The sequence below is a fragment of the Anopheles aquasalis genome, chromosome 3, assembly GCF_943734665.1.
Source record: "Anopheles aquasalis chromosome 3, idAnoAquaMG_Q_19, whole genome shotgun sequence".
NCBI classification, from domain to species: domain Eukaryota; kingdom Metazoa; phylum Arthropoda; class Insecta; order Diptera; family Culicidae; genus Anopheles; species Anopheles aquasalis.
Window position 1 is genome coordinate 38721564 of NC_064878.1, and position 13021 is coordinate 38734584.

At 44.9% G+C, this 13021-nt stretch overlaps 1 protein-coding gene across 5 annotated transcripts in view; it reads right to left on the reverse strand.

Annotated features, from left to right (window-relative positions):
* LOC126579119 (uncharacterized) overlaps positions 1 to 13021 on the reverse strand; it is a 196420-nt gene that overhangs the window by 143766 nt on the left and 39633 nt on the right. For all 5 annotated transcript variants that reach the window (XM_050242427.1, XM_050242431.1, XM_050242430.1 and 2 more), the window contains exon 3: positions 2628 to 2825. In XM_050242427.1, the coding sequence (XP_050098384.1) occupies positions 2628 to 2667 (40 nt within the window). In that variant the 5' untranslated portion in view covers positions 2668 to 2825. The remainder of the gene's footprint in view (positions 1 to 2627; positions 2826 to 13021) is intronic.

The window sequence follows — 13021 nt, forward strand, 5'->3', positions numbered from 1 at the left end:
GGGCTGTAATGTTTGGACGGTGAAAAACATTACAGATTTAAATGTAAAGAAATCCATGCTTTATGAAATAAAGAGAATCCGCTATTATGAGAAATAAGGGTGGAATCATCAATTTAGAGTAGTCTTAAAAAGATCTTGATGATGCTTAAGGGGTTATTAGTAAACTTTCTTTTGAAGACAGTGCACTCATAAAGTATACAAACAAATGGACGGCATCCAATTTAATATATTTACGAAGATTTGAAAGAATAAGAAAACTAATCTAACATTTCATACTAAAAAGCAGATGAAAATGTGATGCTTATTACTATTAATAAGGGCTGCAGATGTTTTTAAATTTCCATTGCAAATTTGATCGTACAAACTAAGAAGGAATGCAACTCTTTTCGATTTAAAGTTTAGCAAATAAGCCAATTACTTTGTTCTAGAAAGTGAAGTCAAAGTTATTATTTTAGAGAAAACATCTCCCGACTAACTGAATTCATTTTTTGTAAAACACTAATTTCAAACATTGGACTTTCCAATTAGTATATTTGCTCATCAAAAGCTGTCTTTATTGATTAAATTAAAAGAACGCTATAGAAAAACAATGTATTATCTACTTTATGCTTCTCAAAATTATGCATTTTAATAAATAAAAATTGCATCGTTACAATTGAACCTCATAGAACTGTTCAAGACTTTGTGACTTCTTCTAAACTTTTGGTAATCGTTTTCGTTTGAACTTTTGGTAATCGCAAATCTTTCACCGAAAATCCTAACCGAATAAACTAGCATCATCTGACTTGAGCATAACCAATTTATAAATTACTTTTAAATGTCAGCTAGTTACATTTCACAAGATGGAAAACGTTTGAAATTCAAATTCGGTTATTGATGGTCAATCTCCAGCACTAATAATCTAAAATGTATTTACTTTTAGAAGACTTCTGAAGTTATGATACTGTCCATTTGATATTTGAAATAGTATAAAAAAAACCTTCAAAACATTTTTCTGCAATTTTATCTGCCCTGCAAGATAGTTCAAACTTTCTTCTATCTTGCATAGTATTCTACTAGATCACCATCAGCAAATGAAATAATTTCATTAATCTATCTTCGCAGAAACGAGATTATAACTCTCAGTTACGAAAGATTGCCACAACCTGTGAGCAAGCAGCGCAAATGCAATTGCATCCACACTTTACGATTGCGTCCTACGCTTCCGCTGGCCAAGGCCTAATTTGAAATTCGCCCAACTTTCCATTGAAAGAGCATTTGCTGGGTTAGCGACGGAAACCTCTTCCAAGCCTTCCCGTGCCCAAGAACTGCATTTCCATTTTGTACATTCAAATGACGCTAATAACAACTAATGACAATTGTTTTGTATTTTCCGTACCGCACCAGGCTTCACCATTCACCGACCCTTTTCCGGCTCCTTGTTCTATTTTATTGTTTTAATTCAAAAGCCACGCCCCGAAGGCTTTGCACGATGAAGAAGAAACAACGTCCCCAGCAACCGCCAGGGACCGAAAAGTCGAGGTTTGGTTGGAAAGTTTTTCAAAAATATTTTTAACTTTGCGTTCATGCTCGTGGTTCGGTGCTGGTGGAAATTATTCCGGGCTGCCCCAAAAAGCGGCCGAAGGTTACGAGGATCTTCGCTGTAGCAGAAAACAAAAGAAGGAAAGCGCGAAAAAAACCAGTATTTTGCGCAAGTTCTGCCAAATTGGCGCCATAGATCTTTTGGGGACCGAGGCCCAGGCCATGGCCGAAGCGAAACAAAGCGATTACACTCTTGACACCCTCCGGGCCATCCGTGCAACCAGCCAGCCAGCCAGCTACAGCACTCATTATGCACCGGTACCGGACCCCGCGAGTAGGGCACGTCCTCGAGGCGTAATGAAATGCTTGAGTAGAACTTTTTCGCTCAACAGTTTGCAATCCAGAGCGCCCCGGCCATTGCAATTGTTTTTGAACAATAAAACTTGGCTCGTCTGCTGCTAGTGCTTGTGCTCGTGTGTTTCCCAACAGAAGGAAGCCAATAAATTATCGGAAATCGTCCTCCCCCCTCCCCACGCAACGTAATATACACAGAAGCTCGATGCTCCCGTGTCCCCGGTTCTGTTTATCATCGACAAACGATACGACGCAGTAAAACTGTTGACTTTTACGACGCCAATTTGTTCACTTACTACTCCAGCGCAAAAGGTCTAATTATAAACACCTCATCGCTCGCTCGCTCGCTCGCAGCTGCGGCCGCAGCCACGGACACGGAGCAGCAGATTGATGTTTGGAAAAGTGAAAACATCACGATCAACAACCACTACCAGCCCCCCCTTTTTCCCGGTGAGGGGATCGTAAAACCGTGTGACCAGCGACCGGCCGGACCGTTCGACCTGGAAAGCAGAGCGAGCGGGGCAGACAGGCCATTTACAGAAAGGCGAAGCGAATTTATGTGAAACCCGCCATTCCCGAGGGTTCACGCTTTTTTATGGTACGTCAAGCAGGGAGACTAGTTGGTCCCGACAGCGGACCGGCGTGATCCATCGATGCCAAGAGTGTTTAGTGGATGAGCAATGAGCAGCGGCGCCGCTGCTTCCGCGTTTCCGAGCAAATTGATCCCCTACGTTGGCAAGGATGCTACTTACGTATCTGAAGGCTAAGACAGTACACAGCTTGTGACGTCATCGCTTGGGACGTCAGACGTGTTGCTCTATTTGATTGACGGATGTTGCAGCAAATTGACGTTCATCTTCCTCGCGTTTCCTTTGCTGAGTGCTGCTTTCCGGTTGGTACTCGTTCGCCCGTTCGTTACTGCTCGATGCACATGCTGCCACAGCGTTTATCTGAGGGGAAGAGAAAAGAAATGAACAACATAACTCGATTAAGCATCCTTTCTTGAGAAGATCAAAATGACAGTTGATGCGATTTTCTTCTATGTGAACCTTTATCGAGCGCATTGTACAAAATCCATTTCAAAAACCCCTAAATTGCTTAAGATATCTGTGTTTTAGTGTATGTGTGGGTGTGTTTTGCGTCTGTCGGTCTCTTTATAACATGCTCTCCCTGGGGCCATTGGGCTTGCATAATATTTTAGATTAGTTTTTCCTCCCTGCCGGTTCCCCTGTGCCAATAATACAAAGGATTAAGCAATTGCTCGCTCCCAGGAACATCTTTTATTGCTTTACCTTCATTTTTCAACCTTCACCTTCTCCCCTGCGCCCCGGTTCTGGGGAGCGCAAATCCCACTGGTCCATTGTCTTGAGCAGAGAATCTTGGTTTGTACAAGAAACGAATTTGATAAAGCGATACCCAACCCACCCCAAAGGTAAATGTTCACTCGCAACCCTTTTTTGGCCTTCTTCCGGTAAGGCCAGGTAAGCAAGCAAAGGATGTGCATGTCCAGCGTTTTTATCGCATTTTTTTCCTCTTCTTCTTTTGACCCCTTTTATGTTCAACCTCGTGACTCGTGGTTACAGGAAGAACATGCAGGTTTAAAAAAATCGGGGGGGCTGCTACACACGATAAACCCACATACCAAGCATACCAAACCACTCATTTTGTCATTTCACCCCTCGAGGTCCTCGATGTAGCTGGGGTAAGTTTTCATTCCAATCTATAGAGAGCGTGCAAACGAACTTCACTGCGAGGGAAGTGAATACGAAACCACCGAAATAACCATTTGACGATTTGTGTGCTCGACTCGCTTCTCCTAGACCACCACCAGAGTCAAGCCAAGCCAAGAAAGACATTTTTCGATTCGTCTGTCCGCTCGCGACGGACGCGAAGAAATGTTCAACAAATGTATGAATAATAAATAACTTAAAAGAAATCATCATAATGATTGTTTGAGCACAGAGGAGGAGCAGTACATGGATCGTGCGGTGAGGTAGTCAGAAACGTTGGTTGGTTTTTGAAAGAAAAATGAGTTCCTCCTACAATTCGGGTTGCTTTTTCCATTTCTTTCACTTTCACTCGCCACTAGTGGTTCTACATTCACGGGAAGAATTCTTTGCCGGCATCATTCTTGGAAACATTTGGGACTCGACATTTGCCGAATGAAGACAATACCAGTCATTGGATTAAATATGCAAATACTTGTGTAATCTGCCAGGTTGCAAAGAATGTTCTCAACTCTCTTTCAGCACAACGCTTAGAATAGATCGGTTTTAGCGCTTTGCATCAACTTGACTAAATCAATTTGCATGCTTGTTATAAGAATTGTCGTCATTTGCATCGCTGGGACAGGTAATGGCCGAGCAGCGCTTCCTTTTTTACGAAAATTTGAAAAAATGGATGTGTTTTGAAAAATTTTCGTTTTTTTGGCAAGGCATCCAAAAATTGCCCAAGATATAGTTGAAATGTGTAGTTAACGATTGCCATTACCTCTGAGGAAGCATACACCTGGTAAGGTTGTAAATACAAAGTATTATTTATGAGCGAATCCTGGTTTTGCCCTTTCAGCACTGTTTTTGCCTTTTGTGTTAATACAATTGAATAATTTTCTGTTTAACTTTTTAGCTGCTTTGAATTTTTACATAAGGGAAAAAATTGAACAAAACCCTATGTTTTGTAGACCGAAAATTCTTCCCCTGAAATGGATCGTTTGAATGAATCTTGCTATCGATGTCGAAGAAAAGAAACCAAGTCAGTAAGTCCTGCTGACGGTTAGTGGCGAAGGTAAAAGCGATTATCCTGTGGACAACCTCATAAAAGTAGGAAACCATTTCTAAATCCTCCCCACACCACGTACACCGTTGGGTCTCGTTAAACAGAGCTCATTAATCATATCAACTTTGACCTCACGTCCCTCATTCACTTTCGCCACGGGAACACCGGCAGAACTGACAGAACATCTTCAATCAGCACGCGCCAGGCAATTCAAAAACTAAAGCCATCAAACGTGTGCGGCCCAGCCCAACCCAGCTGGCGGCACCGGCAGCGAACAGTAAAAACACACAAATGTCACCGCTCGTCCTGGGGAACGGGGAACCAAGAGGCTGCCCTGTGTTGACTGGCATTGATTTGCGTCTTTCGACAAGACAACTTGCCCAGCGGCTGCTTGTGGCTATGAAAAGTTACCAGAACAGTATGGCGGGGGGGCCGCGAGCGACCAGAACATGAGCACGACCATCGACCATCGACCCATCGTGAGGCCAGATCACAGGATGGATGAATTCACCTTCATCTTCATTGCTTACTTCTCTCGCACACAGTTCAGTAAAGCGACCAGTAAGCTCCTGCTGCTAGGGGCCCATAGGAAATCCGGTTGAAAAACTTTCGCTCGTGGAAGAACTGGGGCGGAAGAAGAAGCTACGGTGGTTGATATCTCCAATCAGCAGGAAAACGTCTTCCTGTCGTCCTCGCCCCCTCCTCTTCGCATTACAAAACGCTCCAACTGACGGCTGGCTGGTGAATCGGTTCGTTGACAGTGGCTCTAGGAGAGTTTGCTAGCGCCGCGATCCGCGAACAAAGCGAACAGTAAACGGCCGCTTGTTCGAGGAACTTCTCGAGACGCGTTCCGGTCCGTCGTCTTATCGTGCAACCGATCTCGCAGGAAGCTGATGGTTTTGCCACCGCCACGGAGAGTCGCGAGAAGTTTGTGGAATAACTTTTCAACTTTGTCATAAATTCGCAGCCCGCCGGTGCCTTCCCCGACGACGGCCCTCGTCGCATGTCGCGAAACCATAAGAATGATTAACGGTCTTTACATCGCGCGCCTTCGCAAGTTGGCCAATCCACGGTGCCGAAGAGTGCAGCAGCAGCAGCAGCAGCAGCGGTCGCGAACGTGGAGCAACACCGGGAGGATTTGGAATTAAGTAAACGAGCGTAAAGAGAACGGAGGCATAAATCCCAGGACGGCCTGCCAGGTCTTTGCATCCGCGCGAAAGATGAGCGAAGGTTAAGTGAAGATTTTTCATTCGCTTTCCCGACGGGGGGAGGGGCCTAGGTGGTGCACCTGTTTTCCTTTAAAGAATGGGGCCTCGTTCACTTTACGTCAAGGCGGTTAGTGAGAGAGTTTTCTTGGGGTTTTCTTTTTGTTTTGTTTTCAAGACGCAAGCTCCAATTCCAACTGTTGTTGTTGTTTGCTTCTGTTTCTGTGGTCAGAAAGTGCTGTTTGTCTTGCATATCATTTCGCGTTCATTAGTGAAACTTAATAGAAATGAAGCGGAACGGAAGAGGAAGTTGTAATGTAGTTGCAGAGTGGTGGTGATATTTTGATAAAAAGTTTCACCAACTCGAACGTTAACTTCATTGTTACTTACGTAAGTGGCAGGACGAGTGTTACGGAAGGTAATAATTTGAATTAAAAGTAGGTTTTTTGTAGAGATTGGACACAATAACTAGCAGCACTTCCACTCAGTTTCAGCAAAATAATATACTTAATCATCTCATAGGTTACTGTGTTCGCCCCTGATCATTCAAGACCTCCTTTTCTTCTCATCATCAGTAACTCTTTAGTTAGAACATAAAAATTGCTGGCATTCATGAGATTATGCTCCTCGCGCATTATGTCCTTGTTGCAGGACATTTTAAACATTTTCTACATTCCAACGATCTCCCACAGCACTCTCCATAGCTGCTGCCGTTCTTCAATGCACCCTAGCCTTAACCTTCGCGATCGATTAACCTCGCACAATGTGCCGCGAGTGCCACAGGGCGCATTACCCAAAATCTCATCATCCGGATCTCGGCGCCCTCAACACAAAGCCCCGCTCTTCACCCCACTCCTTTGTGGGCTACAAAACTTTTGTCACTGGAATGTTGACAAATGAATAGTGAATGTGGGTTAAGCAAACCGACCACCCCTTTTGGCCACTCCCCTGCCCGGTTCCGTGGTCTAATTCACGGAATATTTGCATCCCGCTCGGGGGAAAGCATCGTCAGCGACCTGTAACCTGATTCATCGCTATCCAAACTAGTGCGCGCTATCCGTAGAATCGCTGAGCTAGCTAGCCTCCCCTTCCTGTGCATCACCTTGCCCCCCTTCCAACTCGCTCACCTGAAGCGAGTGAGAAGCCCGTCAAGGAGTTTCCCTGCAGCACCGGGAGCTCGCAATCCTTGAAGCATAGCTCCACTCCAGCTCCTAGCTAGTGTTCTCAAACCGGTTCGCAAGATTTATGAGCTCATGCAACAGGATATCTTCATAAGTGCCCTCTCGCACCCACCCAGTCACCCCGGGACACTCGTCCTGCGTGCTGGTCCGAGGTATTTACCACCATTAGCCAAGCCGTGCGCCTGCAAATGGAAGGTGGAGCGGTGGCGATGGAGAACCGTTTTAGCGTCAGCGCATAATCGTTGCAACCGTCAAAGACCGAGCAGTCCTTGCTGTCCCATTCACCGGTAGCATCACCGCCAGCACCATCGTCCTCGTCTTGGAAGCGTTTTGTATGCAAATGCTGAACCTCTTCATCAACCTTCAAAGACGCGGTGGATGCGCGGTGGCGCAACGGCGTCAGCATGCAACACATCCGCATCACCAGAAGCGCACCAATGCCGGAGAAGTGAAGGTGTCGAAAGGTTACCATCAATCTTACCCAAAAACCCGCTTGAAGCGCCGACCAACCAACCAACCAACCGGGAGCGGGTTAACTGTGTGCTGTGTGCCGAGATTTATGAGATTGTGACGCTTGAACTTTGAAGTCCACGGTCGGCGGTCCTCATCTTCAGACGCCCGCCCTCCCATTGGATCAGCAACTGTCAAGGAGTGTCGTCGCTGCGCTCGGTGCCCGTTACCGTAATGAGCTTACTGACGCAGCACATCATCGGGTGTCGTGGATTTGGCGTTCACGTTCGCGCATTAGTGCCAGAGGAAAAACCATAAAAATGGATCCCTTTTTCTCTGAGGTGCGCAGCCGGGGTTACGAGCCTGCCTGGCCAACCGTCACAATGAAGTGAATTTTCAATGAAGGTTAAAAGTTGAAAATCCGCCACCTTTTTCAGGCCTACTTTGCATTATTTTTCAATCTGTTCCACCTCCGGGGACGCGGGGTTGCACTTCTGTACTAATCCCTTGCCTTGCGCTGGCCCTCTTTGGGGATGGAAATGGCAACAGTTTATGCATCCGCCGTTTCTATTTGTATTAAAAAAAAAGAAACCAACGAGTCCTTTACGTTAAGGAGGGCTTCGGATCTTCTTTTTTTTGTGACATATATTTTTAACATTTTTCCCGGAATGCTGATCCTTTCAAAAATATTCTGTAAGTTTTTTGGATCATTCGAAGCAAAATTGACCAAGTTACAGATTTTTTCAAATCTGCGTTTCTCCATGCAGCTCGCTATTTTGAAGAACGTTTCCCAAAACCAACGATTTTAAAGTTGGTTCCCCTTTGTATCGTTAATACTACTGGACCGATTGATTTTCAATTTTTAACACATAATCTGTACACTTTTTGCCAGTTAGCCCCGTCAAGGTTTTATAAAAGTTTTTGATACTTTTTTTTTAAATAATTTTATAAACCACCCTTTTTTGGCAAAATCGTAATAAGCATCACTTTTTGAACTTCAAAAATCTGCCAAAAATCGAAAAATTGGAACATCAACAAACACTCTCCGGGATTACTTAGATAAACTCATAATCTTTCTAACGAGTATCGATTTGTATATTTCAGATGACCCATCATGTCGCTACGATGGGCACCGTAAAAAGTACCTCTGCGGCGACATGCCTACCGAAATTTGATGCCACGGATTAATTTTTCAATGAACGTTGCTCAAAACAATACCAAATATTCGTCAAAAGTTGAAGATTAATATGTCATTTACTTGAAAAAATAAAAATGAATGGTTACGTCACAAAAAATCGTAAAAAATGATCCAAATTTTTGGCCAGAAATTACCGAAGCTCTTCCGTTAATTAATCCTAATAGAACTGAATGAAAAAAATAAACAAAGGCGGATGCAGAATTTATTGCAAGCAAACTGTTCATAAAATAAAAAGGAACCATCGGCTCCCAGCACTCATCGATTTTCGTCAGGTAAATCTGGAAGTGGGAGGACAGGACATAAATCCAAGTAGCAGACATACGACACCGTCACAGCGCACTATGATTGCTGCGTGGCACAAAGCTAACGTGACGCGGACGTGACCGAAAAGCCAGTGTCGCCTATCGCCCGGGAATGACCGTGAAACGATAGATACTATCCCATTGACAGGCCTCATAAACGAATGATAAATTTCGTTTTGACACGAATCGGGCACTAGGAGCCACACAAACACCCTGGCACTATGCACACAATGTTCAGCTGGGTCCACCGTGTCCCGAAAGCGAAGCGCCGATAACTATCGGGCACTTACCTACACCAACAAAGGCGACATATCCTTGGTACCAGGGACCGTCAAGTCAAGAGCCTCCCGCCCCCCCCCCCCCCCCAATTTCCCCCTATCCCAACGTACAATGCGGGAAAACAGAGAATGAGAAATGATCGACACCAACCGCTCCATCACCACCAACCGCCCCCCCCCCCCCCCCCCTTTTCCACCAAACCACTACCAAGATCATCATTATCGTCATCATCATCATCAGCACCAAAATGTCGTTCTGTCCTAACGAGCCATCGACGACGAACAGTAGACAGGAGCGTGTGCCCCGACGAACCAAGGCATCACACTAGGACACCCTCCCTAACGACTCCGGACAGATATTTGATTACGTTATTAAGTGAACAAATATCCTTTTTCGCACTGGCATTCCCGGGGAGCAGCAAGATGGTGGTGAGGGAGGCCAGCGAACGGTGGTTTTCCGCTTTTCTTTTGCCCTTTTTTCCTCTTTTTTTTGTTGGTCGTTGGTGTTGGTTTTGTTGCCACTTTTTGCTTTTGTTTTCATTCCTTCACTGAGCCAAAGGATCGAACAGGAAGGTTCTCCTTCTGCTGCTGCTGTCATCGCATCGCTTAACATTGTCACACTCCTACACTGTCGCCGTCCTCATCGTCGTCGTCATCGTCCTTTGCTCCATTGACAGCAGAAGCACAGACATGGCGTGTGTCACTTCGATTCCTTTGACGACAGGAGCGATGTAGGCCTATAACTGTTGAGGATGCCGACACAATAATGGAAACAAAAACTCCGACACAATCCACAGACCCCCCGGGGGCCCCCATTCCCTCTCACGCACACGATTAAACACAAACTCACAATGACTGGCCATGGTCTACACGTGAGTTCGATGTCTAGAACATCGCCATGTATCGACAAAGGACGAAGGACGACGACGAATACCACACATCCGGCCAAGAATTTCCGTTAAACCAATCTCGCTCCGCTTTCCGCTTTCGTTACCAAGTTTGGGGGACTCCAAGACAAATTAACTTTGACTCGTTCTGGACCAGGCCTCGTATTCATTTTTCTTCTTTCTTTTTTTTTGTACCACACATTCTACGGAGGAGGAGCCGGGGTCACCGGCAACAACTGGGCAGAACAACGGGGTTCAATCGGGGAAATTTGGTTTCCGAAAAGCTGCCCCCATCCGTAACTGATCGTATCATCGTATTTGATCGACCCCCGGGAAGTCGAGCAAAGAGAGAGAGAGAGAGAGAGAGAGAGAGAGAGAGAGAGGAAACTCTAGGAATGCGTGATAAGAAGCGAACAAGCTCATCGATCGACGCCTTAGGGCATGACGGGCCCGGCGCAGGACCACTCGACTCGAGATTCGTGACAAGCGAACGCAAGCAGCGACGACGACGACGACAACGGCAAGGACCTCGCACTCAACGCATCCCACGCTGTTGTCGTGTGGTGCTGACCAACGGCCCTGTTTCCGAGCCGGAAATATGGTGTACCCGTTCTCCAGAACTAGAACGCACGCCTGCGACGGAAATGTCAATGGTGACCACCACTTATTCCTTTTGCCGCCTTCCTCTCTCGAAAATTCGCTCAAAAATATCGATGAAATGGTCGTCTTAAATCGAAGCACGTCTTCGAGCCACTAGACCGTCCACTATCGTCCTGAGTTCGACGAGTGAACGGAATGGGGCCTCGATAAAACAAATTACTGACCATTTCTAGGAATGAAGATTTAACCGTTTGAGGGGCGAAGGCCAGCATGGGTTCGCTTTGGCAAATAAATGATGGGTGAACCGGGAACTCGGTCCGATTGAACCTCGCGGAGGCTTGGACCCTCTTTCGAAAAATCCTAGAAAATATTGCACGACACGAGGCACCAACATGCACAAACCTTGACAACAATGGATGGAGAATGGGGATCTGCAACTGCCTTCAGTTCTTATTCTGTCGCTCTCTCTCTCTCTCTCTCTCTCTCTCTCTCTCTCTCTCTCTCTCTCTCTCTCTCTCTCTCTCTCTCTCTCTCTGTTGCCGAAAATTGTCTTTCGTCCAGACTAATGAAAACACATGAAAGGCTTAATAAACCGATTCGTTGCAGGACAGACAGGAGGGGATGGGAAGAGGGAGTTGTCGAGTGCATTCTACCGAGTCCACTTTCTGATAATCCCCTTCCAACTGGTGGGGATTAGCAGCAGGTGGATTCCGAAGGCGATGGCCGGAGCGCATGGCCATCGGGAACAACGGTTGCTCGTCATGCAACCGTGCTTCGCCGGGATTCTTTTGATTTTCGTTTTGTACTTTCGAAGCCTACAAATGGGGAGGGGCATTGTCGAGGTATCGTCGTTTCTCTTTTGATTATCGCAGCTAATGTGTCTGGATTAGTGTGTTAAGCTTCGCTTCGTTAACAGAAAGACGATATCCTTGACATTCATTTGCTAACTTTATCGTGATATGCTCTTCGCAAGTTTATGGAAACATTTTATATTGTTTCAATTCCCATAATACATTCATTATATCTGATTCAGGGGTAAAGCTATCGTACACTTTAGTTAGTATAGTACAGGTATAGAGTTCTAAAACATCAAAGAAGAAACATTTTTTCAACATTTCAACATTTAAATCTCTATTACAAACCCCCGAAACTATCGAATCTGATAGATATCTAGATTTAGTTTTGTTTACCAAATTTCTATAACAATCCCCTATTTACCGGTACGCAATTTTACCGGTTACCTGGCGCCTCCATCATCGGGGTTTGGCAACGGAGCTACATCTTTTTGTTTTTCCGGTGCTAATATGAGATTGAGACTCCAGCTCTATTGAGCTAGCTTTCTTAATGTGCTGAATCAAAAGCCGAACGAACCATTGTGGACATTTTATAATTTCTACATGTTCGGGCGACCTTTAACTTTATCAATGATAACTGAGATTTTTCTATGGCACACTTAAATTTAAGGTCACTATCACGTGACGCTATAATGATAAAATTATCAAAAGCTAATTTTCCACATGACTTCTTTCAACAAATATAATTTTTTAAGTATCGACAGTAGCTAAGAGAGTAAACTTGTTTAATAAATTAGGGTAAAAGTAGACAAATATTCTAATTGATGTTTCAATAATTGAGCTGCAAAAATTCACAAGATTAGTTAGATAAACCGATTCTTATTTGCTGTAGCTTGAGTTTATACATTCTTCAAGAGTTTTAGCAAATGCAAATGTTTGATTAACTTTATAAAATATGATTTTGTTTCAATGGAAAAAAGCACGTACCAGTCCGCATTAAGTCTCTTCCTATTATAATGTTCTTCAGTGTTCATTGTATTGAAATATCATAACAGATGACGAATATACAAAGATAAACAGCGAAGAAAGCAACATTAAAAAAGAAACTACTGTGGAAACCCCGTTCCAATTCTTCCACAATAAAATACGAACTCTAAAACAGCAGAGCAGAGCTATCACCTTTCACCAAACTATCGAAATGCTGCTCACTACACACGTCCTCCAAAACGAACCACAGTAGCAGCCATAAGGATGCCAAAACTCGACAGCTAAGAAATGTCTTCGTGGCGTTAATTTAAACGATTCGACCCAGCTACACCGGCAGTTGCACATGGTCACGGAACACTAGCCTAAGGCGGTCGTAGCTCTCTCCCACTCTTGCTCTCGCGTTGCTCTCGCGTCCACAATGACCGTACCGGACGCTAGACTACGCGTCACCGTTCGGAAGCTCATTTATGGCCGCGCACACATCACCTA